Genomic DNA, 27793 nt, shown 5'->3' with positions numbered 1-27793 from the left:
GTGAATGGACTTCGAGGTTCACCTTTCATTTTATTGTCTTTTCTTTTTTATAAGTCGCCATCCGGGTCTGTTCTACACATTGGCCATAGAATGGGTTTAGCATGGCCATGGTCAGAGAAGAAGCGGGGAGGCGACAAACAGGGGAAAAGCTACATGTGGAGATTCAGAAACATAGTGGTGGACATAAAGGGAAAGACCTGTGAAATTCCAGACATATACATTGGCTCTCATAGGCAGAGAGAGGGAGACAGACATCTACATCCTTGCATGGAGTCATGTCCCTTGTACTATGACTTTTATGATATCACTCTAAGACTTCAGAAGCAATTTCCACATTAGAAACAACAGGCTTCAATGGTGGAGTCAAGAGCCCTGGAAGTATGTTATGGAGACCTAGGTCCTGACTTAGCCACTCATCAGCTCTGTTACTTTGGACAAATCCACTGACCTTCCGATGTCCAACTGCACTTACTTGTTGGATCATCCAGTTCAGCCTTCCCTATGAAGATAGAGCTTTTTACCGCAAGAAACTCAGCAACCATCACTAGTGTTTCGCAGAGACTCAAAGGCAGGCAGGGGAATCTACTCTGTGCACCTGACAAATTGTGTAGGTAATCTTTTATTTATAGGAAAACCAGGAAAATGGCCGCAAGCAAAACCAGAAAGATAGTCAGTAAGCTTGCAAAGGGAAATGGGGATTCTTGTACAGTGCGAGTTTTGGTGGTGTTGAATGTTCGGTCCCACTGGGTCAGGATGGCGTTTCTGGCTCCCTTCCATTTCCCTGGGCCAGTCAAGCGGAACTGGTACGGTGTGCACGGGCCAAAGAAGACGGTCAAAGCCAGGCGTGGATCCGTCAGGAGCAGAGAGAGCAGGTTGGGTTTTGCATTGATGTAGGTCAGAAGGTCATCTATGTATGTGATATAATCTGATTGCAAAGCTTTGCAGTAACACAAGCCAAACCTTTATAAAAGGAAGATTGGGGGGAAAGGGGAAGACAAAAATATAAAATGATGATATTCTTAGAACTAAGTAAAAGTGCCGAAAGTTAATGATGCTGCAAAATTTGGAGTGGTTTCTGGATTCTTCCCTCCATGCCCATAGCTCTCTAATGGTCTCACTGCGTTAGTTAATGACAAGAGGACTTCCCTGAAAAGATGCTATATTACTTTCCAAATGCTCACAGTGCCACTAGTATTACGTTAGTTCTTTTGTCAAATGATTAGCAATTTCTAGGAAAAACATATTTTGCATAGTTTTATGATTCCTAAACCTTTCTAAAACTCAATTATTGCTAGATTTGTATAATATAAAAAGCCACAAAAATCAATAGGGTGGAATTCCCTGTAATGCTGGTTGGTATCAGTCCCTAAAATCGACTGCCCTATTGCGGAAAGCAGCTCTTGCATTGTGTAGCTCTAATTGTTGTCTAGGTTACACTAGGATTCCATAATGGAGATCAAATCACACTCCAGGTTCAGAATAAAGGAGAGACAGCTAACATGGTTTTATTGCTTTGGGATATACCATGGAAATAGATCAACAGTTGAATTTTTTGGAAGCATATATGATATAAATGAAAGAAGTGATGTTTCTTAAAAGCAGTGATTTTAGAACTTTTTTTGTACTTAGAAGCCCCTCCCCCTTCTTTTCTTTTATTTTTTTATTTTTTATTTTTTGTATTTTTCTGAAGTTGGAAACAGGGAGGCAGTCAGACAGACTCCCGCATGCACCTGACTGGGATCCACCTGGCATGCCCACCAGGGGGCGATGCTCTGCCCATCTGGGGCATTGCTCTGTTGCAACCAGAGCCACTCTAGAGCCTGAGGCAGAGGCCATGGAGTCATCCTCAGTGCCTGGGCCAACTTTGCTCCAGTGGAGCCTTTGCTGCAGGAAGGGAAGAGAGAGACAGAGAGGAAGGAGAGGGGGAGGGGTGGAGAAGCAGATGGGTGCTTCTTCTGTGTGCCCTGGCCGGGAATCAAACCCGGGACTCCTGTACCCCAGGCCGATGCTCTACCACTGAGCCAACAGGCCAGGGCCTCCCCCCTTTCTTTTTTTTCCCTTAAAGTCTATAGGTATTCTTTTTTTTTAATTTTTTTTAATTTAATTTTATTTATTCATTTTTAGAGAGGAGAGAGAGAGGGAGAGAGAGAGACAGAGAGAGGAAAGACAGAGAGAGAGAAGGGAGGGAGGAGCTGGAAGCATCAACTCCCATATGTGCCTTGACCAGGCAAGCCCAGGGTTTTGAACCAGTGACCTCAGCATTTCCAGGTCGACGCTTTATCCACTGCGCCACCACAGGTCAGGCCTCCCCCCTTTCTTTTAAAGTGAAAATTTACATCAAAACTCTACACCAGGGATCAGGAACCTATGGCTCGCGAGCCAGATGTGGTGCTTTTGATGGCTGCATCTGGTTTGCAGATAAATCTTTAATTAAAAAAATAACAACGTTAAAAATATAAAACATTCTCATGTATTACAATCCATTCATTTTCTACAGCTCATGTTCATGGTTGCGGGTGGCTGGAGCCAATCACAGCTGTCCTCCGGGACAATACCAAATTTTTATTGGATAATGCGTATCGTACATGGGTCATTGTATGGCTCTCATGGAATTACATTTTAAAATATGTGGCATTCATGGCTCTCTCAGCCAAAAAGTTTCCCAACCCCTGCTCTACACAGTACAACAGATAAGAGCAGAGATGTTTCGGTTGGATTAGGAGTGAGAGTGGGTGGGTGGGTAGGGCAAGACTCCCTTACTGCTGCCTCCCTTCCGTTATCCTTGGCCCTGGATAGATGGACAAAGAGTAGAAAAGTAGAAACCCCTCCACTAGGGATGGGTTATTTTTTTATTTTAGGGATGGGTTTTTTACAGCCTTTTTCTGCAAAGGGCTGGAGAGAGTCAGTTTTTGAGGCTTCAGGGGCCATATTATTGTCTCTACTTCAACTAATGAACTCTGTTATAACTTGAAAGCAGCCATGGGTAATAAGTAAATTAATGAGTGAGGCTATGTTCTGATAAAACCTGTTGGCCACTGAATTTCATGTAATTTTCACATATTGCAAAATAGTCTCTTTTTTCTTTTCTCTTGTTCCAGATATTTAAGAATGTAAAAGAAAAGGACAAGTGTTCCATAGATTTGGCGACCAGGCCATAGTTTGCCGACTCTTGTTCGAGATTGGGTTGAATAAAATAAGCTGAATACAGATTAGTTGAATGAATGTTTGAGCAGACCCTCCTAATGTCAGTGTGGATACATATAACTGCCTGCTGATTGTGGAGAAAGAATGAAATAATGCATCTGGTAGAGAAGAGTTAATGATAGTTGGTTTAGAATCCAAACTCCAGGTGGTGCCAGATGATCACGGTCTGAAGTGATGATTTTGGGACATGAAAATGTCTCAATTTCCCTTTCTGTCCTTAAACAGATTATCCTAGTTTCTCCCCTCTCAGTCTTAGGTGCTTCTTTTTTTCCTCCGGTGTCACCCTCACCTCTCTTTGCTCTGGTGTTTACCAGTTTCAGTTATAATTCAAGAAGGACGCAGAAGTAGTCAACTTACCCATTGGGCCTGTTCTCTTTCCTTGCATTAACTTCTTCTATCATGACACTTTGAGGAGGTAATTTATTCACACCTAGAAAACACGTAAAATTACAATTTCACTATAGGTTTGGGTTCTTGCTAAGTGGGTAAATATGCTTTACTGCTGCTCAGCTTTTATTTCTAGTTCCTTGTCGATTCTACTGGCAAATATGCTAGCAGCTTAAGTGGACTGGTGGTCTGTTCCTGGTCACAGTGCTCCCAGCAGAAAAGATCAGCCTCTGGTCATCTCACTACTTAGTTGATATGACAGAATCTCACAACTGGGTTGCCTGAATTTTGTCAATGAATTGGTTGAATTCTTACATTTTAATTGAATCAGTTGATTCCATCAACCATATATAACATATATATAGTATTGTGTATATAAATACACACACACACACACACACATACACACACACCGGTAAACATAATTATACAGGTTTTAGGAGCCCAATTCTACAACACATCTCTGTACACCATATTGTGTGTACCAAGTTCAGCTTATATTTTATGAGCTTTGATTTATCTTTTGTGATGGTAATGGTATATGTTCATTATGATAGTGTAATTCAGTGAACAATAGAATAAATCCTGCTTTTAAAGAGTCTATTGCTTTGGACAGGAGCAAGGGAGGGTCTCCAAATTTCCAGTTTCCAAAATAACATGGCAAACGGAATTCCTCTGCCCTGCTAGTTCTCACCCACTTACCTTTCAGGACGCGGACAGCCCACCGAGCTTGCGTTTCTCCTGTGGGTATCATGGAACCTAAGGGTTTGATGAGGCCAATGACAGCCAGGGTTGGCTTTTCCAGGTGGGCGGGGAAGATGTACTTGTACAGCGATGCCTGGCCATCTTCGACTTTCACTGCAGCTTCGTCAAGAAAGGGGAAAGCAAAGGTGTACCCCGTGGCAAAGACAATGATGTCAATGGGCTGTTCCTCTGAGGTACACTTAAATATGACAGAGTTTTCCTTCACCTCCTTTATGCTTGGCTTGATGAGCACTTTCCCGGTGATGATGCGGCCCGGGAGTTCATCATTTATCACCGGCTCTTTCAGCTGTGTCCTAAACGAAAACACGAAAACACGGGAGAGAGAAATATGCCAGTGGACGTTACCACAGCCCTCCCAACTCCTCCCTTTCCATCTTCATTTGGGGAACCTGCTCCTATCTAGGCAGGAGGTGGCAGTCTTTTGTTTTTTTCTTTTTTTTTTTCTTTTCATTTTTCTGAAGCTGGAAACAGGGAGAGACAGTCAGACAGACTCCCGCATGTGCCCGACCGAAATCCACCCGGCACGCCCACCATGGGGCGACGCTCTGCCCACCAGGGGGCGATGCTCTGCCCATCCTGGGCGTCGCCATGTTGCGACCAGAGCCACTCTAGTGCCTGGGGCAGAGGCCACAGAGCCATGCCCAGCGCCCGGGCCATCTTTGCTCCAATGGAGCCTCGGCTGCGGGAGGGGAAGAGAGAGACAGAGAGGAAAGCGTGGCGGAGGGGTGGAGAAGCAAATGAGCGCCTCTCCTATGTGCCCTGGCCGGGAATCCGGGTCCTCCGCACGCTAGGCCGACGCTCTACTGCTGAGCCAATCGGCCAGGGCTGTTTTTTTCTTCTTGAGCTTAAAAAAAATTTTTTTGAATAGACTTGATTTCTTATTGCAGTTTTTGGTTCACAGCAAAATTGAGTCACAAGTACAGAGATTTACCATATATCCTCTGCCCCTCCACATGCACAGAATCCCCTCTATCCAGTCCCCCCACCCTGTGGTGCCTTTGTTACAATCAAAGAGCCCACACCATGAAACCTGAGCTTTTTATAAAAATTCCTATCTCCTACCCCCTGCCTTTGGCAACCATCAGCTTCTTGTCTGTATCTGTGGGTTTTTGTTTATCCACTTAATTCAGCGGTTCTCAACCTGTGGGTCGCAACCCCGGCGGGGTCGCCTAAAGCCATTGGAAAATACATAATGCATATCAGGTATTTACATTTCGAATCATAACTGTAGCAAAATTACAGTTATAAGGTAGCCACCAAAATTATTTTTTGGTTTGGGGTCACCACAACATGAGGAACTGTATTGCGGGGTCACGGCATTAGAAAGGTTGAGAACCACTGACTTAATTTGTTATTTTAGATTCCACCTAGAAGTGAGATTGTATTGCATTTGTCTTTCTCTGACTTACTTCACTTAGCATATTCTCTAGGTCTATCCACACTGTCACAAATGGCAAGATTTCATTCTTTTTTATTGCTAAATAATATTCCATTGTATATATACCACATATTCTTTATCCATTCATCTATTGATAAACATCTAGGTTGCCCCCATATCTTGGCTATTACTAGTAATGCTACAATGAACATAAGGGTGCATTATCTTTTGAATTTGTGTTTTTGGTTTCTTTGGATAAATACCCAGAAGTGGAATTGCTGGATCATATGGTAGTTCTATTTTTAACTTTTTTATTTTTAATTTTTTTAATTTTTTTATTTTAGAGAGGAGAGGGAGAGACAGAGGAGAGACAGAAGGGGGGGAGGAGCTAGAAGCATCAACTCCCATATGTGCCTTGACCAGGCAAGCCCAGGGTTTCGAACCGGTGACCTCAGCATTTCCAGGTCAACACTTTATCCACTGTGCCACCACAGGTCTATTTTTAACTTTTTGAGAACTCTTTATACTATTTTCCACAGTGGTGCACTAATTTATAATCCTATCAATGATACATGAGGTCCCCTTTTCTCTACATCCTCACCAGCACTTGTAATTTGATTTATGATGATAGCCGTTCTAACAGATGTGAGGTGATATTTCATGTGGTCTTAAGTTGCATTTCCTTAATGATTAGTGATGTTGAACACCTTTCCATATGTCTGTTGGCCATCTGTATATCTTTTAGGGAGAAATGTCTATTCAGGTGCTCTGCCCATTTTAAAATTTGGGTTATTTGGAGTTCTTTTTGGTGTTACATTGTAAGAGTTTAAAAAATGTATTTTACAGCCTGACCAGGCAGTGGCACAGTGGATAGAGCGTCGGACGCGTCGGACTGGGACGTGGAGGGCCCAGGTTCAAGACCCTGAGGTCACCAGCTTGAGCGCAGGCTCAGCTGGTTTGAGCAAAGCTCACCAGCTTGGACCCAAGGTCGCTGGCTTGAGCAAGGGGTTACTCGGTCTGCTGTAGCCCCATGGTTAAGGCACATATGAGAAAGCAATCAATGAACAACTAAGGTGTCACAATGAAAAACTAATGATTGATGCTTCTCATCTCTCTCTGTTCCTATCTGTCTGTCCCTATCTATCCCTCTCTCTGACTCTCACTCTTTGTAAAAAAATATATATATATATATATATATATATATTTTACATATTAACTCTTTATTGGATATATCATTTATAAATGTGTTCTCCTACTCAATATAGGTTGTCTTTTCACTTGTTGATGGTTTCCTTCAATGTGCAAAAATTCTTGGTTTTACCAGGTTAGGAAAGTTTTTAGCTATTATTTTTTAAAAATGGTTTATGTCCCTTTCTTTCTTCTTCTGAGTTCTGTATAATGCGACATTATCCCAGATGTCCCTTAAGCTACCCTCATTATTTAAAATTCTTTTTCCTTTCTGCTGTACCGAGTGGTTGATTTCTACTAGTCTGTGTGCCAGGTTGCTGATCTGTACTTCTGTGCTACTTAATATGCTGTTCATTCCTTCTAATGTGTTTTTCATTTCAGTTATTGTATGTGTCATGTCTGCTTGATTCTTTCTTATATGTTCTCTTTGTTGAAATTCATCCTAAGTTCCTCTATCTTACTCTCAAGTTTGGTGTCCTTATGACCCTTTCTTTGAATTCTTTATCTGGCAAATTACTTATCTTCATTTTCTTTGTTTTTACCTAGGGATTGTTCTTGTTCCTTTACTTGAGAGATATATTTGTTTTTTCATTTTGTTTGACTTCCTATGTTTGTTCATATGAATTAGACAAAATAGCTGTCTCTTCCAGTCTTGGAAAAGTGGTCTTACATGGAAGCAGCCTCAGGGCAGGCAGTGTGTGCCAGGTGGTTTTGGCAGGCTCACAGGAGCCAAGTAGGTACCTAAGGTGTTCCAGGTGGGGAGGTCAGGTGTGTGTGGTGCTGCCCTGTTGATCCTGCCTAATAGGCTTTGTTCCAGCCAAAATGGGCTTCAGGGATGTGTCCAGGAACACATGACAGCGACCTGCAGCCAGGCCGGAGCACCTGGACAGAGCTCCGTCCACCCTATGGAGGTGAAGGGTACTTAAACCACAGCCCTCAGCAGTTCATCCAACCTGAGAGAATTCCAGCAGTCTGCAGGGGGTTTCCGCAGAAACCCAGCCGTTTTTTTTTTCTTCTGTATTTTTCTGAAGCCCGAAACGGGGAGAAACAGTTAGACAGACTCCCACATGCGCCCGACCGGGATCTACCCGGCACGCCCACCAGGGGCGACGCGACGCTCTGCCCCTCTGGGGCATCGCTCCGCGCGAGCGGAGCCATCCCCAGTGCCCGGGCCATCTTTGCTCCAGTGGAGCCTTGGCTGCGGGAGGGGAAGAGAGAGACAGAGAGGAAGGAGAGGGGGAGGGGTGGAGAAGCAGATGGGCGCCTCTCCTGTGTGCCCTGGCCGGGAACCGAACCCAGGACTTCTGTACGCCAGGCCGATGCTCTACCACTGAGCCAACCGGCCAGGGCCGAAACCTAGCCTTTTGAATACAGCCTCTCTTTCGTTTGTTGTTCAGAAAGTGGTCCCATGGAGACCTCTGGGTGGGCTTTCTGTGCCGGGTAGTTTTGGGAAGCAGGTTGGAGCTGGGCAGGTGCGCACGGTGATGCTATATTGCTTCCGCTTGCTTCATGTGGTCAAGATAAATCCAGGTTAGGCAGCTGGGACCACGCTCAGGTGATCCAGCAGGTAGGCTGAGCCCTTCATGGTGCCCCTCCCACCTTGTGGAGGTGGAGGGGACGGAGAAGGATGCTCACGGGCTCCTCCGCCTGGAGCCTGCTGTGGCTGCCACACGTTGCCCTTCCCCAGTTTCCCTACACCATCTCTCTCTGTCGGTTGTTTTGAAGGCGACCCACAAGGTGACCTACAGGGAGCCGCCCTGCGCGCAGGCGCAGAGCAGTTCCAGGACTGGGCATGCACTCTGGGCGCCAGGGCCGCGCCTGTGGGAGAGGCAGGGCGGCCTGACGACAGAGGACGACGACGACACCCTGTGGCTCCCGTGTTTGCTGCTGCTGTTCTGGGGCAGAGGACCCCCGGCTGCGTAGCTGGGGCGTGCTGAGGGGATCCTGCAGGTAGGCAAAGGCCGCAGGGCCACTCCCGCCAACCTGTCCTGTCCGGGAGGTCAGGGCCCGGCAGTTCCTGAAGCTTCCAGAAGGTTCTCGGCTTCCCCGCCGTCTCCGAGCGGCCGGTTCCGGTCTATGTTGTCAGGCGCTGCTTCCTGGGTGCCGGGGGTGGGGAGGTGGGGCAGGAGGCGTGTCAACTGCGGTGCTCACGGAGGGCGAGGCCGACTTCCCTGCCGCCACCGGCTTCTGAGGGCCTAGTGACCTCCTAGTAACCTTTTGGCCGGAGTGCACTGTTAGCTGGGGCAGGAGGGACAGCACAGGGTCTTGCATTTACTGTGGGTTGCAAGCCTGAAGTGTGGAGGAGCAGGTCAGCGCCGTTAAGGAGATGGTGGTTCAAGTTTTCCTATCCAGGAAAACTGTACTGGTGTGTTGTTTTTGTCATAGAAAGTCTTAGAGCCTGACTAGGCAGTGGCGCAGTGGATAGAGCGTCTGCCTAGGATGTGGAGGACCCAGGTTTGAAACCCTGAGGTCGCCAGCTTGAGTGCAGGCTCATCTGGTTTGAGCAAAAGGTCACCAGCTTGAGCAAGGGGTCACTCGGTCTGCTGGAGCCCCCCCCCCCCATATCAAGGCACACATGAGAAAGAAATTCGTGAACAACTAAGGAGCTGCAACAAAGAATTGAAGCTTCTCATTTCTCTCCCTTCCTGTCTGTCTGTCGTCCGTGTCGTCGTGCCCCCCCCCCCCCCATCACACACAACAAAAGATCGTAGACCCATCATTCTCTTGATTGGGTGAGTAAGCACTGGTGCGATGGAATATTACCCAGCCATAAAGAAGGATGAAGTCCTCCCATTTTGCCACAGCATGGACAGACCTAGAGGGTATTATGCTAAGTCAGATCAAGACAAGTATGATTTCACTTATATGTGGAACCTAAAAGACAAAACAAATCAGAAACAGACTCATAGACAGAAAACAGAGGATGGTTGCCAGAGGTAGATGGGTGTGGTGGGGAATGGGTTGGGACTGGGTGAAAAAGGTGAAGGAATTGAGAAGTATAAACTGGTAGTCATGAAACAGTCATGGAGATGTAGAGTACAGCAGAGAGAATATAGTCAATAATATTGTAATGACTATGCGTGGTGCCAGGTGCGAAATGGAAATATCGGGAGAAACACTTTGCAGCACATGTTTGTCTAACCGCTATGCTGTACACCTGAAACTAATACAGAATAATATCAAAGGATTGCTGCAGCTGAGGCTTAAGTAACTTGCCAAGATCACAGAGCTCACTTAAAACTAAATGAGCATGGACAAGTGACAGAACTTCTTCTCTAAGCCAAGCTTACCCATAGTACAGAGGAGATTATAATAATCCTCACTGTAAAGGGTGTTGACAAGATGGAATTTATAATTTTACTTACCCAGAACTCAGAAGTGGTTAACTACTCTGATCAAGGAAGTGTGTACAAAATTTCCCTTCAGATTCCGTCATGTTGTGTTATTGCCTGGTTTGGCTAGGCCAGGAGAAGGATTGGAAGGGAAGCCCTCTGCAGATACATCATATTTACCTGTCTTCTGGCATTAAGCCAAAATGTGCATGATTGAACCAGCTGTTTATGTTTCTCGCCATCCACCAGTTTACGATTGGAGTCGGGAGGGAATTTCTGAACATGTTCTGAAATCGAGTCATGAACACCATGTCCCATGGGAGCCCTCTGGTGGAGATCCGGCTCATCACCCATGCCCCTCCTGTGGTGCTAAGGAACACCTGGAAGGAATTAGAGTGGTCACTCAGTCTGACACAGTGGACAGGGCTGGCCTGCTTGAGATTCAAGAAGTTTCATTAATTGGCCTGACCAGGTGGTGGCGCAGTGGATAGAGCATCGGACTGTGATGCTGAGGACCCAGGTTTGAGACCCCGAGGTCGCCAGCTTGAGTGCGGGCTCATCTGGTTTGAGCAAAAGCTTACCAGCGTGGACCCAAGGTCGCTGGCTCGAGCAAGGGGTTACTCGGTCTGCTGAAGGCCCGTGGTCAAGGCACATATGAGAGAGCAATGCGCAACGAAAAACTGATGATTGATGCCTCTCATCTCTCCGTTCCTGTCTGTCTGTCCCTGTCTGTCCCTCTCTCTGACTCTCTCTCTGTCTCTGTAAAAAAAAAAAGAAGTTTCATTAATTGACAGCAAAATGCCTGCCACCCTCAAAGCCCATCTCTAACGAGATAGTTTGCCTTCCCTAGCTCCTATTTTAAAGTTATTCTTTTGAGATAATGGTTTGGGTATCTAGAGTATTAAAATGCCTTAGGACATATTATAACAATTGTAGGCAGTAAGAACAGGGTATGGCAGCAAGTGAAAGGTGTCTAGAAAGGGTTTCAACAGAAGCCATTGTTTGACCTGACAGTAAAATTCAGTAATACGGTATGTTTTGGTAGGCTTTGTTTGTTTGTTTTACTTATAAATTGACTGAGTTTACCAGCTGACTGAGTTCACTAAGCTAATCTCTTTTTTTGTACCTACACAATGACAAGTTGTCTGTACAGCTGTTTAAATTTTATTTTATTTATTCATTTTTTTTTAGAGAGGAGAGAGAGACAGAGAGAGAGAGAAGTGGAGAGGAGCTGGAAGCATCAACTCCCATATGTGTCTTGATCAGGCAAGCCCAGGGTTTCGAACTGGCGACCTCAGCATTTCCAGGACGACGCTTTATCCACTGCGCCACCACAGGTCAGGCTGTACAGCTGTTTAAAACTCAGATAATTTAGTCCACCATCTTACTATTTTTCCAACAAAACAACTGATTTAACTGATGTTTTTTTTCCCCAATAAACTGGGCTATGGTGTCCAGAGCTACAGTCTCACTGTTTTGTTATATAAGTTGTTTGGCCTTATATTGGAGCAGTATATATATAATACAAGAAGCATGGGACAAGAATTGTGAGCGTATCAGTGATTCTGATATTAGAATTATATTTGCACTGAACTTGCCTCTTTGTCATGATGCAGAATCAGAGAAAATATTGGTAGGTATGAACTGTGTTCTAAACTGAAAGGAGTTTCACAGTTGATACAGAAATGATGTGTGCCAATGCATGTTTTCTGATTGGAAAAAATTTAAAACGATGAAAAACTTAAGACATAATACCTACATGTGGTGGTCATAGTAGATGAGACTGTGCTAATTTTTGTTTCATGGCCCTTTTCTATTTCTTCAGGATGACTTCATCAGACTGCTAAGTCTTTCTAAATCAATTGGTCAACAAATCAGTCATCAAGTCCTTTTTTGAAAGTTCTAGAAGGGGATATCAAAGTTATGCATTCCCAATCCTATTTTCTTTTTTTTTTTTTTCATTTTTCCGAAGCTGGAAACAGGGAGGCAGTCAGACAGACTCCCGCATGCACCCGGCCGGTATCCGCCCGGCCGGGACCCACCCGGCATGCCCACCAGGAGGCGATGCTCTGCCCTTCTGGAGCGTCGCTCTGTTGTGTCCAGAGCCATTCTAGCGTCTGAGGCGGAGGCCACAGAGCCATCCTCAGCGCCTGGGCCATCTTTGCTCCAATGGAGCCTCGCTGCGGGAGGGGAAGAGAGAGACAGAGAGGAAAGAGAGGGGGAGGGGTGGAGAAGCAAATGGGCGCCTCTCCTGTGTGCCCTGGCTGGGAATCGAACCCGGGACTCCTGCACACCAGGCCGACGCTCTAGCACTGAGCCAACCGGCCAGGGCCCCAATCCTGTTTTCTTCATAGCTGCTTTCACTCTGGCAGTGATTGATCTAGTTTTTTATACTTACTCGCCTGGCATCTGTTTTCCCCACAACTACATGCTGCATGATAGTGGGGACTTGTTTTTGTTACTGCATTCTTCAGACTGTCTCCAGTGCCTGGCATGAAATTCAGCATATTAGAAGCCAACAACTAATATGTATATGTTGGCCAGATGGCTCTCAATGAGTTTATAGCTTAGTTGGGAAGAAAATATATACTGTAAATGTAATTAACAATAGTAAGAGTTAAAAAGTGCCAACTGAGGAGTGTAAATTGCAGCATCACACAAATTCTTACTAGAGAGAGATCCCTTTGTGTTGAGGTGAGATAGCTTGGAGTGTCCATGTAATGGTCATGAAAGGGCATTGCAGAAGGGGAGTGCCATGTGAGTGAAGGGGGAAACAGGTATGGGGATGGGAAAGGGATCAGAATACATCTGTTGCCCTGCTGGTTGGCTCAGTGGGTAGAGCATCAACCTGGTGTATGGATGTCCTGGGTTTGATTCCTGGTCAAGGCACACATGAGAAGTGATCATCTGCTTATCTTTCCTTCCATCTCCCCCTTCTGCAGCCAGTGGTTCTGTTGGTTTGAGTGTGTCATCCTCAGGCACTAAAAATATCTAGTTGATTCAAACATTGGCCCCAGATGAGGGTTGCCAGGTGGATCTCAATTGGGGTGCATGTGGGAATCTGTCTCACTATCTCCTCTCCTCTCAAAAAAATACATCTGTCAGACTATATAGTTGATGATTGTGCAGGAAAGTAGTGGGAGGTAAAATTAAAATGGCAGATTTGGACCAGATTATGGAGAACCCTATAATACAGGGCTAATACATCTATATTATTATCATTTGAGATAGAGGAGTTATTAGAAGTTTTTTTTAACATAGGAGTGTCATCATCTAGACGTTGTCATATAATGGACTGGGGGTAGGGTTCAGAGTAGAATTAGGGACAGGGGCTTTAAATTAAAGAGACTTGGACTGGCTCTGTCATCTGTGTTCAGGATGCTAACGGTACTTGTTTCAGTGGTTTGTTTTTTTGTGTGTGTGTGTGTTTTTTTTTACAGGGACAGAGAGACTCAGAGAGAGGGATAGATAGGGACAGACAGACAAGCAGGAATGGAGAGAGATGAGAAGCATCAATCATCAGTTTCTCGTTGTGACACCTTAGTTGTTCATTGATTGCTTTCTCATATGTGCCTTGACCGCGGGCCTTCAGCAGACCGAGTGACCCCTTGCTCAAGTCAGCGACGTTGGGTCCAAGCTGGTGAGCTTTTTTTGCTCAAGCCAGATGAGCTCGCTCTCAAGCTGGCGACCTCAGGGTCTTGAACCTGGGTTTTCCGCATCCCAGTCCGACGCTTTATCCACGGTGCCACCGCCTGGTCAGGTTCAGTGGTTCATTTTGATGACTGGTTGAGGCAAAGCAGTCAAATGCTTAGTGAAGTGCTGAGCACAGAGTAAGCCCTAATAGATATGAACTATTTCTACAATTACTGTTGGGAGGACAATGAAGCAGCTGTAATGTGAGGTGGTATGGATCTGCTGATGGTGGCAACAATTAATACAAAAAGGAGGGAGTGAGGAAATCTCAGCAAGGAGAAGCTGCCAGGATCTGGCCCGTGGACCTGGGAAAGAAGCGGATGCCTCCAGAAGCTCTCATGGATGACTGGGAAAACAAGTATAGGAAATCTGAGATGTAGCTTATGGAGCAAAGGTGCCACCTGGTATTTGCAGTAAAATTTATAAACATTTAAAGTAAAAAAACTAGCAACAACTTTAAATGATTTATTTCATATATGTGTTTTAGGCATTTTTATTCCTTTCAGCATTTATCATGGTGTCCATCACTGTTTGCCTGAGCCATGTGTCTAAAGGTAAAGCTCTTCATTAAATAACATTGAGAACAGTCCCTTTTTGGCAATTACAAAAACAGTCACAGGGATGTAAAGGACAGCATAGGGAGTATAGTCAATAATATTGTAATAACTATGTATGGTGTTAGATGGGCACTAGGCTTGTTGGGGGGAGAAGATCATAACATAGAAGATCTAATCCATCTGCTGTATAGCTGAAGCTAATATAATACTGAATGCCAACTATAATTGGAAAATAAAAAAAATAAAATGATAATTCATGGGTTCAAAAGCAATTATAATGGAAATAAAAAACATTTAAAATTAAAAAGTAAAGAACTTTATATATGTATATATAAAAAAAGAATGGTACCTTCTTTGCCACGTGGCTGGCCTCCACAGCAATGTCTGTGCCAGAATTTCCCACTCCAATCACAAGAACTCTCTTGTCCTTAAATAGATCTGGATGTTTATACTGTCGGCTATGAAAGTATTGGCCTTTAAATGTATTTATACCTATTAAAAAAATAAGTCATATAGAGACTTTCCAGGATCAGTGAGTGAAACATGAGTATTCTTCAGTTAATGACATCTTTTAGACACATGACTTCGGTTGTTTATAAGAGCATACTCAAAAAATTTTTTTTAATTAATTTTACTAGGGTGACATCAATAAATCAGGGTACATATGTTCAAAGAAAACATGTCCAGGTTATCTTGTCGATCAATTATGTTGCATACCCATCACCCAAAGTCAGATTGTCCTCCGTCACCTTCTATCTAGTTTTTTTTGTTTTGCCCTCCCCCCCCCCCCCCCCCCCCGTAACCACCACAATCTTGTCAATGTCTCTTAGTCTCATTTTTATGTCCCACCTACGTATGGAATAATGCAGTTCTTGTTTTTTTCTGATTTACTTATTTCACTCCATATAATGTTATCAAGATCCTACCATTTTGTTGTAAATGATCTGATGTCATCATTTCTTATGGCTGAGTAGTATTCCATAGTGTATATGTGCCACATCTTCTTTATCCAGTCTTCTATTGAAGGGCTTTTTGGTTGTTTCCATGTCTTGGTCACTGTGAACAATGCTGCATTGAACATGGGGCTGTATGTGTCTTTACGTATCAATGTTTCTGAGTTTTTGGGGTATATACGCAGTAGAGGGATTGCTGGGTCATAAGGTAGTTCTATTTTCAGTTTTTTGAGGAACCACCATACTTTCTTCCATATGGTTGTACTACTTTACATTCCCACCAACAGTGAATGAGGGTTCCTTTTTCTCCACAGCCTCTCCAGCATTTGCTATTACCTGTCTTGTTAATAATAGCTAATCTAACAGGTGTGAGGTGGTATCTCATTGCAGTTTTGATTTGCATTTCTCTAATAACTAATGAAGATGAGCATCTTTTCATATATCTGTTGGTCGTTTGTATTTCTTCCTGGGAGAAGTGTCTGTTCATGTCCTTTTCCCATTTTTTTATTGGATTCTTTGTTTGTTATTGAGTTTTATGAGTTCTTTGTATATTTTGGATATTAGGCCCTTATCTGAGCTGTTGTTTGAAAATATCATTTCCCATTTAGTTGGCTGTCTATTTTGTTGTCAGTTTCTCTTGCTGAGCAAAAACTTCTTAGTCTGATGTAGTCCCTCCCATTCATTTATTTTTGTCTTCACTTCCCTTGCCTTTGGGGTCAAATTCATAAAATGCTCTTTAAAACCAAGGTCCAGGCCCTGGCCAGTTGGTTCAGCGGTAGAGCGTCGGTCTGGCGTGCGGGGGACCTGGGTTCGATTCCTGGCCAGGGCACATAGGAGAAGCGCCCATTTGCTTCTCCACCCCCCACCCCCTCCTTCCTCTCTGTCTCTCTCTTCCCCTCCCGCAGCCAAGGCTCCATTGGAGCAAAGATGGCCCGGGCGCTGGGGATGGCTCCTTGGCCTCTGGCCCAGGCGCTAGAGTGGCTCTGGTCGCGGCAGAGCAACGCCCCGGAGGGGCAGAGCATTGCCCCCTGGTGGGCATAGCGTCACCCCTGGTGGGCGTGCTGGGTGGATCCCGGTCGGGCGCATGCGGGAGTCTGTCTGACTGTCTCTCCTCGTTTCCAGCTTCAGAAAAATACAAAAAACAAAAAAAAAACCAACAAAAAAAAAACCAAGGTCCATGAGTTTAGAACCTATGTCTTCTTCTATGTACTTTATTGTTTCAGGTCTTATATTTAGGTCTTTGATCCATTTTGAATTACTTTTAGTACAAGGGGACAAACTGTAGTCAAGTTTCATTCTTTTGCAGAGCATACTCAATTTTAAGAAGATCTGAACTATGGATACATGACTTTATAAGATATAGAAATTAGTGATTATTCAATGGAGGAACTTCATTTCACTAGTTAAGCCTCTAATTTTATTTACTAGATGATTAACTAAATTGAAATATTATGGCATAAAGACATTAAAAAAAGTGCAAAGACTCATTACCATTTTAAGGTTGATAGAAATCGATGGGACAGTAACATCCTATATACTAGTTGATTCATATAGAGCTTTCACAAGCAAGGAGCAAGAGCCCTTCAACTTATGAGGAAAAACAAAGGATTCGAAAGGTTGAATGCAAGGTCCAAGATTAATTCGCTTGTCAAAGTGTGCTTTTTCCTAATCTGATCTGATTTGAGTGACATCTGGGGACCAGATTCAGGACCACAAGAGGTATATGAGTTTGTTATAAAATGAAGATTATATTTATTTAATTTTAGTGAGAGAGAGAGGGAAAGCAGAGACAGACAAGACAGGAAGGGAGACAGATGAGAAACATCAGTTCTTCGTTGCAGCTTCTTAGTTGTTCATTGATTGCTTTCTCATATGTACCTTGACCGGGGGGCTTCAGTTGAGCCAGTGACCCCTTGCTCAAGCCAGCAACCTTGGAGTCAAGCCAGTGACCTTGGGCTTCAAGCCACCAACCATGGGGTCATGTTTGTGATCTCACGCTCAAGCTGGTGATCCTGTGCTCAAGCTGGTGATCCTGTGCTCAAGCTGGTGAGCCTGCGCTCAAGCTGGATGAGCCCATGCTCAACCTGGCAACCTCGGAATTTTGAACCTGGGTCCTCAGCATCCCAGTATGATGCTCTATTCAGTGCGCCACTGCCTGGTCAGGCTGAGAATTATATTTAGAGTGTGATTCCTCTATTGGAATCCTATAAAAAAATCTACTTCCTTCCAGGCTACATGATGTCTTATCCACCTCTACAATCTTAGTACCTCATGCAGTATACTGGAGGTACTAAATAAATGCAATGTATTCCCGATGCCACAGAACTTTCTTGATTCTTGGAGTGATTTTGTAGCAGGCACTCCTTCCTAAGAATTTGGAGTAGCTGGTTGCTTAGGAATTTTCTCAGAAGGCAACAACTGACGAAGATTTTGGGTTGTCTTGTGGGATGATGAGAGTTCACTGTTGAACATGTTGAAGCAGAGGCTGTTGAGCCTCTCTCAGGGATACTGGAGAAGAGTCTCTTGCATTGGGGGTGGGGGAAGACTGAGCTTGGTGCTTTCTTTCAGTGGCTCTAGGCTATGGCATTTTCCAGGATATGCTTTATGTTAACTTGACCTGACTTGAATAATCTCTGGGGGTAGACTGAAGACCAGTGGAAGGAAACATGTGAATTTATTGGAAGATGAGCCTTGGTCACTACAGGTCATATTTAAAGAAAAATTTCCTGAAGTTTTGACTTTTTGAATACTTTACTGCAGATGAAATTAACAAATTGATATTTGACAGAGATTAACATGAAGCATGGTTGCAAACGATAGAAAAAGAAATTGAGAACCAAAGATGTCTTCACTTGGCTCCCAAGACTTATCTTCCTGTTGATGAGTGATCTAGTGCCATAAACCTCTGATCTAGTTAATTGCTATGTCTCATATAGTAAGAGAAAAAAAACAATTAAAGTGCTTTTTCCTTTATTCACTGATTGAATTTGGTGGTCTGTAAACTCAACTTTGGCAATGTGCTTAGGCTACCAACTTGTCCAGGCATCCCATATCTTAGAAGACATTCTGAGTGCCGCCAGTCACTCAAGGAGGGACATTGAACCTCAGTGAAGAATAAAACTGCTTGTTAGTTATTCATTCTACTCTTTGGTACTCATAGGTTGTTTGGAACATATGACAAATTAAGGTCAGTTGCAGAAAGTGTACCTGGGAAGGAGTCCAGTGGCAAATATGGGTCAGTAAGGAAACCAGTGCAGACCATGATGGCATCAAAGATGGCGGACTTTTGTTTCCCTTCATGCAGAGTGACCACCTCCCATTGGCCGGTGACAGTAAAATCTGGGCATTTAGTTATACTGCATACTTTAGTCTGGAAAAAGAATCAGAGCTGTCATGATGAATAGTTTTCAAGGGTTCCAATAAAGGCTAATGTGCCAGTTGACATCCCAAACATTCTAGAGCATAGACTAAACATAATTAATAATTGAATTGGGTTACCTCTGGCAACTACCAATCCATTGTTTCTATGAGTTCGTATTTTTAGATTCTATATTTAAGATCATATAATATTTGTGTTTCTCTGTCTGACTTATTTCACTTAGCATAATGCCCTCAAGGTCTATCCATGTTCTTGCAAATGGCAGAATTTCCTTCTTTTATTTTTATGGCTGAACAACATTCCATTTTTTTTTATAGGGACAGAGACAGAGTCAGAGAGAGGGTTAGATAGGGACAGACAGACAGGAATGGAGAGAGATGAGAAGCATCAATTATCAGTTTTTTGTTGTGACACCTTAGTTGTTCATTGATTGCTTCCTCATATGTGTGCCTTGACCGTGGGCCTTCAGCAGACCGAGTAACCCCTTGCTCGAGCCAGCGACCTTAGGTCCAAGCTGGTGAGCTTTTTGTTCAAGCCAGATGAGCCTGCGCTCAAGTTGGCGACCTTGGGGGTCTCGAACCTGGGTCCTCCGCATCCCAGTCCGATGCTCTATCCACTGCGCCACCACCTGGTCAGGTACATTCCATTTTATATACATGCATGTACATAAAAATATATAGTGTATTCTCTTTATTCATTAGGTTGTTTCCATGTCTGCTGTGATGAACATGGAGGTGGAGATATCTCTTTGACTTTGTTTTGATCAGGAGTACTTTTAAAAGTTGTAAGTATAAATTTTATTTGCTACTTGTTTTGCTACACTTTTCCCTTTCATGTTGCTTTCTCTGTGGAATTGCCTATGAATTCCTCAACATTCCCATGTTTGATAGGGAAGGAAGCAGGAGAAGGGAAACACATGGATTTTCATTTGTTTCTTGGAGAGGAAGGAAAAAAAGAGAAAGAAAGAAGATCTATTCATTTACTCATACCCTTCTACATTCCTCCTGTCTCTGTCCTCTGAAATGGGAAGGGAGGCAGGTATGGCCAATGCGAATAATAAAAAAATATTTTTCTATTCCCAAGGATACTGAGAAAAACTTTTCCCTTAAATAGTGATGTTTTCTTGTGTATGGGCCATTGCACACACCCATTCTGATCAAAAGATAGTCAAGAAGAGAGTACCCAGGCACTGATAGGACTTCTCAGTTTCTCTTTGTGCAGTCATTTGTCCCAAGTTGAAAATGTGGTTTGATATTTTTAGGCCCCTTAGGATATAAGTATTACAAATTAAAAATTTATGTGTGTGAATCTTTCCACAAAGCATCCACCTCCAACTCCAGATTCACTTGGGTTGGGGTTGGGTACAAGGGGACAAGGAATCCAGCCAGGTGTCATCAGTCTTGTCAATTCATTTTCTCCTCTACAAAGCCCAAGACTGGGCTTACAGAGAGAGCAGAGAAAATGGGTCAACAAGTACTTTTTGACTCCTAACTGATGTTCTGTCTTACCTTGAACTGAATGTATTTCAGAAGGTTGAACTGGTTTGCATACATTTTGAGATATTCCAGGAATTGAGAATTGGGCACGTAGTTTGGATAATCTTCTGGGAATGGAAAGTCTGAGTAACAAGACATCTCCTTGCAGCTGTTGGAAACCACAGACTTGTAGAGGCTGGCTCTGCCTTCTTCAACATGTTCCTGTATAGACAGGGCATACACATGAGCATGGATGTGTTTGTGTGTGTGCATGCACACCCATGAAATGGCTATTAATTTTACACAATCACACTTTGACCCAATATTAAGGTGATCCAGACAATATATGCCACTTATCTCCTTTCTAGTGGGATTTGCTATCCTGCCCTTGATGAACATTGGACCCCACTATGAACTTCATGATTGGAATTACAATGTCATTTATTACGTGCTAACAAACCTGGGATGAACTCACCTGTCTAGATTCACGTATCATCACAGCAAAATGCAGGAGAGTATGGACATAGACAAGAGCCAGGAGATAGTATCTGAATGATGGACAATTCCTAGGTTCTTTGGTTTCATGTGGTATTATTGAAAGGATTATGGAAAAATGGGGTTCAGATTATGAAGGATTTCATAGCTAAAGTTCAAGAATTTGGATTTTATAGGAAGGTTATGGCAGTCTTTCTAATGTTTTAACGTGGAAGTGATTCATATGAAATTTTGGGAAGATAATTCTGGTTCTACAGAAGATGACTTAGAAGGATCTGGAAAGGAAGGAGGCTGTAAGAGCCTAAGACACAAATCCCCCTGATGGTTAATGAGGGCCTGAGCAGAGGCAATGATAGTTGAAACCAAGAGAGGTAGGATTGGTATAATTTATAGGCAGTAAGGTACAATTTACAGGATTTAGGGCTTGGGAGAGGAAGCAGGTAAAAGGCTTCCAGATTTGATAACTGTATGCATGACCAAACACTAACCTAATCCCCACCCCCATTTTTGACTTGAATAACTGGCAAATATAAATATCTCAGATGACTACCATGGGTTGAATAATCAGTTTAAATTGTTTTTAATATACATCACCTCTGTCTTTTGCAGTGTTCTGATTTCAATGGGAAGGTCCTTGGTATTTGAATATTATTTGCCATGTTGGAAATGTATAACTCTTTTTCTTTCCCCCATGGGAAGCTAATTATTTGTGGAAACAAGTGGAAATATAAACATAGACCTCACATGTGGAGAGGACTTATCTTGATCCCCTCAAAGGGTATGAATCAGGCTCTGCATAAAATGGATGTGGGTCACATGGCATAAGGTTATCAGCATGTCTTTGTGCTTTTATTTTTTTTAAGAATTGGGAATTTTATTTTATTATTTATTTATTTATTTATTTTTACAGAGACAGAGAGTCAGAGAGAGGGATAGACAGGGACAGACAGACAGGAACAGAGAGATGAGAAGCATCAATCATTAGTTTTTCGTTGCACATTGCGACACCTTAGTTGTTCATTGATTGCTTTTCTCATATGTGCCTTGACCGTGGGCCTTCAGCAGACCAAGTAACCCCTTGCTTGAGCCAGCGACCTTGGGTCCAAGCTGGTGAGCTTTTGCTCAAACCAGATGAGCCTGGACTCAAGGTGGCGACCTCGGGGGTCTCGAACCTGGGTCCTTCCTCATTCTAGTCCGACGCTCTATCCACTGCGCCACTGCCTGGTCAGGCTGTCTTTGTGCTTTGAACTCATGTTGTATCTTGCTTATCAGTGACCCCATATCTGACCGTCTTATTTATCCAGACAATCCAGAAATCTGGAATTTAAAAGGCTTTTGTGAAAGCCCGTTTAAGTCCTGACCTTTCCTTCTGCCTGAAGATCTCAAGCACTGCTATTCAAAGATGTAGTCTGCACAGCTGTTTATTATCAGCCCATGATGAGATGAGTGCAGGAACAGAGAATAAGTGTCAAGAAACTTTTGTAGCAGGAATTTGACATTGCTCAGTATCCAAGTATGTGGACTCCTTTGTGTCAAACACAGACCAGTCTTGTTCTTGTCTAACTTATGTGATGAGTTGTAGAAGATGCAAACTGTGTATTAATCCATGGGAGGACGGCATTCCAGTGTGAGATATTTTAAGGTTTGTTTGAAAACTGTCATCCAAATGTGCATAAAATCTATAATTACATTCTTTCCTTGAAAGATAATTTATATTTAATTATAGCCTTACAGACTACATGATCAGAACTTGGTACTGATAAACGATTGAAGATCAGTTTTAAAAATACAGCACTTCTTGGTGATCAGGTTTCCTCTTGGCTATAGGGGGGAAATAGACGATAGGAACAGCTCTGTGAAGAAAATAACAATAGGAGCAGCTGTGAAGAGCTGTAATATCGAGAACTGATAGCACACAGCAAGGGAAGAAACTGTTGTGTTAAACGGAAACCTTCACAGCAGAAAGCTTGTCTAACAGAGAGGGTTTATTGAGCCTTAGCCAAAGAAGGGACCCGTCCAGTGGCGTGCAGTCTGACCACCAGCAGGGTTGGATGACGAAGGCAGCATGTCCACCGCCCTAGGATAGGCTGGGCTCTGATGCCACCAGTTTGCGGGACAAGATGTAAGTTGTTCTGAACGAATTAATGTAGGCTGTAGATAAAGGGGCTGTGGAAGGTCGAGCGGGGCTGGTTCGGGACAGGTGCATAACCTGTAAGGAAGGAGTGTTTGCTCTTTAGGGTGGGTTGTGAGCGACAGTCTGGAAAGTTCACGGGTAGCCGGAAGCAGAGAGGCCTACCTATTCTCTTCAGATAACCGAAGAAAGAGCCACCCAGAAGTTAATCCAGAGTTTTAGCCTGCATTCTGGAATGTTACCAGTCTTTTGTTGGCTTTGGCCCTCAGTTGTTAACTGATTAACTTGTCTCTTCCTTCCACCTGGCCTGCAGTCATTTGAAGACATTTCAGAATCCCCCCTCCCCCCCCCGTCAGTATAAGGGGAGAAACATTAGTTATAAACATGTTGGAGTCAATTAGTGTGTGGTCAAAGTCCCCTTACTTTTCTGTGGCATCTTGTCAGGCAGTGAATAAAATACTCTGTTAGTGCTGCCAATTTCTAGTTAACACTAATAAAAGGATGGATTTGGACATCAGTATAACAGTATATATACTGTTTAATGGGGGTAGAGATGTGCATAATACATATTGTGAAGATTGCTGTAAAAACAAAAAAATTTGAAGTGTTCTGTTATGTCATTTTAGTTGTCAAAGTGTAACAAGGACTCCCTTAAATTGGATAAGCCAGGGAACCCCATAAGTTATATTCTCCCGAAGATGATAGGAATTCAGTCAATGTTGGTTGAATTAAAGGAGTCTTACCAAGATTACTGAACTTAGAGAAGTAAGGTTTTTAGAGAAAGATTGTAAGAATCAGGTTTACCAACCTTGAAGTAGAAATAGCTGAGGAATGTTCCATATTATTCATGAATCATTTCTTAAAATGATATAGAAGTGAAATGTGATACTTTATCATTGCTTTCACTGAATCTAAACATATATTATAATAGGCCCATAATAGGTGTTCAATAAATGTTTGTTGACTAAGTGAAAGGATTCATAAGCAGAGGAAAAGACCTTGATGCACATAAAGAAGGACTTCATTTCAGGGTTATCAGGCCCTGGAATATGTCACAGGGATGTGAAGGGCAAAGCACAATGTGTTTCTACCAATACAGATGGAATAATGATTTCTAGGTGATGTCAGTGTGTAATATCAGTGTTGAGTGACAGGACAATTCCTCACATTTTATTTCTTCAATATTACTCTATAGTTGAGGTCATCAGCCTATAGTGCTGTTGTGCTAAGCCTCCCTGCCCTCTCAAGACCCTGAGAGAATGGTTGTGGAACAGACACACAGCTCCTGCCACCACTTGAGTTGGTGGTCAGAAGTTGGTTCTTTACCAATGCATCCTTTTTTTTTTTAAAAGGCTGCAACCCCCTTCCCAGCCCCAGTGAATGGTGACCTTTCTTTTCCATTGCAACCTTTTTCTGTTTCTTCCTTGCTTAAGGCTGGTGGCTGGAAGAGACCAAATTCATGCCCTCTGGGTGTCGAATGAAGTTCAGTAGTTTTATAAAAAGTTTTATAAAAAGACTATATCGCTATAATCTTTGGAGAAATGGAAACCATGTCCACATGTGTCTCACTGGGTTTCTGCAGTTTGCTTGTCTATTTTTATGTTAGGCTCCCTCTGCCCAGGACAGGCATGAAGGATCTCCCTTGTGCACTTTCCAGCAAGCACAGCCTTTGCTAGAACAGGTTTTGAGTGGGCCACTTGCTTTGAATGCAAAGACACTTTTAACCCACCTTTTGTGGAGTGTGTTTATCCTGGGGGAGGTGGGGGTAGGGTGTCTCTAGAAAGACCTAGGAGACTCCTAGCATGTTAAAACTGAAATGCCCCTTCAAGGTCAACTAGTTCAGGGATTTTGAATTGGGCTCTAGAAGCACCCGAGGTCGTACAGAGGCTGCTGTGGCAAGAGGAGGCTGCTGAGTGAAGGTGGGGGAGGTTTGCCCTGCTTTCCAGGGGAGTAATTCAGTTTTTATCTGTTTTTTTTTTTATTCATTTATTTTTTTTAGAGAGGAGAGGGAGAGACAGAGAGAGAGAGAGAGAGAGAGAGAGGAGAGACAGAGAGAGAGAAGGGGGAGGAGCTAGAAGCATCAACTCCCATATGTGCCTTGACCAGGCAAGCCCAGGGTTTCGAACCGGGACCTCAGCATTTCCAGGTTGACACTTTATCCACTGCGCCACCACAGGTCAGGCCTTATCTGTTTTTTTAAAACTGGTTCCTTGTCCTCATTTTATAAAAATGGAATGGCTCATTAATTGGGCTGGCTACTGTTGGGTGGCCCTCTTTCCCGTACTTCTATGAAAAAACAGTGCCTCAATGTTTTTTCATGACCTTCTCTATGTCTCTTCATTGTCCCCCCCCCCCCAACCTGCACTCTTTCCCCATGCTCCCCAGTTGCCATTCTTCCCGAAAGGGTTGAGGCTTCCTTGAGCGCTCCTGTCTTTCCCCTCTTTAACATTTCTCCTCTGTGTTCAGTTTTCCTTTCATTTCCCACCGGTTTCTGAAGAGGTTTTGTCCACTCTGCAAGGCAGACCCTTCCATATGGGCCTGCAACTCCACTCCTTCCTTTCTCTGCCAGGGTCTTGTCCCATTTGGGACGTCGTCAATCATTTCCCACCACCCAGATGTTTTCTCTTTGCCTGTGAATATATTTGGGTCTTCACATCACAAAAACAAACACAACAACAACAAATCTCCTTATTTCTGTTCTTCATCATCCACTGCTTTCCAAATTGAGTGTGAATCTCTTGATCACACATTGAGCCACCCTCCCATTATTTCTCTTACACAAACCACACACACCAGGAAGCTATTTTTATTTTCCAAGCATGCCCAGGGCTTTTTTCACTGATTCTCTCCTTGGTGTCTCCCACACAATCTCTTCTGTCTGCTGAAATCCTTCAAAGTCCATCATATACCATCTCTTCCATGAAGCCTTCCCTGGTTTCCCTCAGCACCGTTTCTTGTAGGTTCCCACCCTTTTTCTATGAGCCTGACGGCTCCTAGATGGCAGGGTGAGTCTGTCTCAGTTTTGTGTCCCCACACTGCTTTGTGCATAGATGTTGGACCTGCCTAAGTCACACAGTTACTTGGGCACAGCTGCATGTAGAACTCGTTTCTCTTAATTTAGACATCGATTATTTTTTGTGTGTTTTATAATTATATAATGTCTGTGACTTATATAAGGACCTTTATTTTGGTCTGATATTCCAAGGTAACTGGGTTCACTCTTTGCTTTGACTGAGATTACTTTAACCAAATAACTAAATCATTTTAGCCTAATCACCCCTTTTATTGGGCAGTTTCAGCCCTCTCTTGGATGGATTAGTAGCGCTTCTCTGGAGTACTGTGTTAAGAAGGATTCTGAGGCTCATCAGGGGAAGGGTAGCATGCTTGATTAGCAATGTGTTCAGTGGACATGGAGGAAAAGTTATGCTGGCATGGGTGTCGGGTTTCTGCTATCCAATTGGAATATAGGCAGTTTGAATCGTGGGAACAGCTCTGCTCTTTCAGCTGTCCCCTTTGGGAGGTCTTCACACATTGATGGTCACATTTAGTGGCTGGACACATTTCAAGATATACAGTTATTCTTTATGTGAGCCAAGCTGACCTATGCAACCTTGGCCTTTGGAGCCTGCTCCCGAGTTAGCCAACGGTTACTTGATTCCAGTTCCAAATCCCACCCTCTGGAATAGAGAAATGCTCTTTTTCTCTAGCTGCAGGGGCTCTGAGGCCAGGATACCTGACCCGTTGTTCCCTTTCACTATTCCTCACAGCTTTCTCCACAGCACGTTTAAGTCTCAGGGCAAATGTTCTTGCCCTCTTGGAAAGAACAGAGAATTGGAGATTTGGAAAGATCTAATGCTAATGTTTCCCAGGCTGAGCCACGGAGCTCACAGTCCTCACAGTCCGCTCTCCTCAACCCCTTCTCCAGTCCAGACTCTAGCCCTGCTGAAATTTGAGAACATTACTTTCTTTTGCTCAAGGAACAGAAGAAGCTCCAAACCCACATTCTTGACTTCTGATTGTTCTTGGCATGGACTGAGACAGCCTGGAAAGCAGGGCCTGGAGGATGGAACATGTTCTGTGTCGAGCCCTGGGTGTCACACTTCAGCTAGAGCAGGGCTGGGACAGGAAGCAGGCGCCGCTGCTCAGTCTTGCAGGCTGCGCCTACAGTTCCTGTGTTCTGTTCATGCCTTTGCCCCAACACTGCCGTCTCTGGTCTTGCCTCAGCCCCCTGGTTCTGCTCCTGCTCCCCTCATCTAGGCTTTCCTGGCCCGTCCCAGCCACTCCATCCTCTTCCACACTTCAGGGTATCTGTTTTCCTCCTGAGTTTAGATAAAGCTTACAGGGTGGCCAACGTACCTCCCACTTAAGCGCAGGCTGCGCCCCGTTTCTTTCTTTCAGTTTCAGTAGCCCTTCCTGGCTCCCTGTTCAGCAGACATTTCTAGCCCCTCCCCAGAGCAGCTGGCCCTCATGGAAGAAATCTAGTCTCATCTCTTTTTGCATCGGTCAAGCCCTTTTCTAAATAGATACAACAAAGTGGTTGAAACCCCACTTACGGTGAATCTCCACAGGCCTCCAAGGTCATTGCTCCTCTCAAAGCAGGTGGGCTCCAGGCCTTCCTCTAGGCAGCACTTGATGGAGGCCAGGCCACTGACCCCGGCTCCCACAATTGCAACCCGCTTGGCCATGTTCTGCTGTGTGGCAGAGTGCAGCGGAGCTTTCTTTTCACAAGTGGAAGCCCCACCCCATCCTTGGCTGCTCTAGCAAATCCGAAGAAAGATTTTGGATGATTGGAGGGATTTGCTCCTGTTGAATGATCTGTAGCTGGTCTCTAGCATTGTGAATGTGAGAAAAGAGGT

General features: G+C 43.9%; 1 protein-coding gene across 2 annotated transcripts; it reads right to left on the bottom strand.

Annotated features, from left to right (window-relative positions):
• Window positions 1-27793, bottom strand: LOC136325942 (flavin-containing monooxygenase 1). Of its 2 annotated transcripts, XM_066261139.1 has the most exons (8): window positions 27491-27791; window positions 20345-20533; window positions 18665-18827; window positions 14854-14996; window positions 10435-10634; window positions 4294-4649; window positions 3562-3634; window positions 1-960 (listed from the first exon to the last, which is right to left on the bottom strand). In XM_066261139.1, exons 1-8 carry the CDS (start codon window positions 27620-27622, stop codon window positions 624-626), a joined length of 1593 nt encoding a protein of 530 aa, XP_066117236.1. In that variant the 5' UTR covers window positions 27623-27791; the 3' UTR covers window positions 1-623. The 2 variants fall into 2 exon arrangements, with proteins under 2 accessions (XP_066117236.1, XP_066117237.1); XM_066261140.1 differs by lacking the exons at window positions 14854-14996; window positions 18665-18827 and having other exon boundaries at window positions 27491-27793.

Source organism: Saccopteryx bilineata, chromosome 2, assembly GCF_036850765.1.
Source record: "Saccopteryx bilineata isolate mSacBil1 chromosome 2, mSacBil1_pri_phased_curated, whole genome shotgun sequence".
NCBI lineage: Eukaryota > Metazoa > Chordata > Mammalia > Chiroptera > Emballonuridae > Saccopteryx > Saccopteryx bilineata.
The sequence above is the reverse complement of the archived record's forward strand: the minus strand, read 5'-3'. Positions and strand labels throughout refer to the sequence as shown.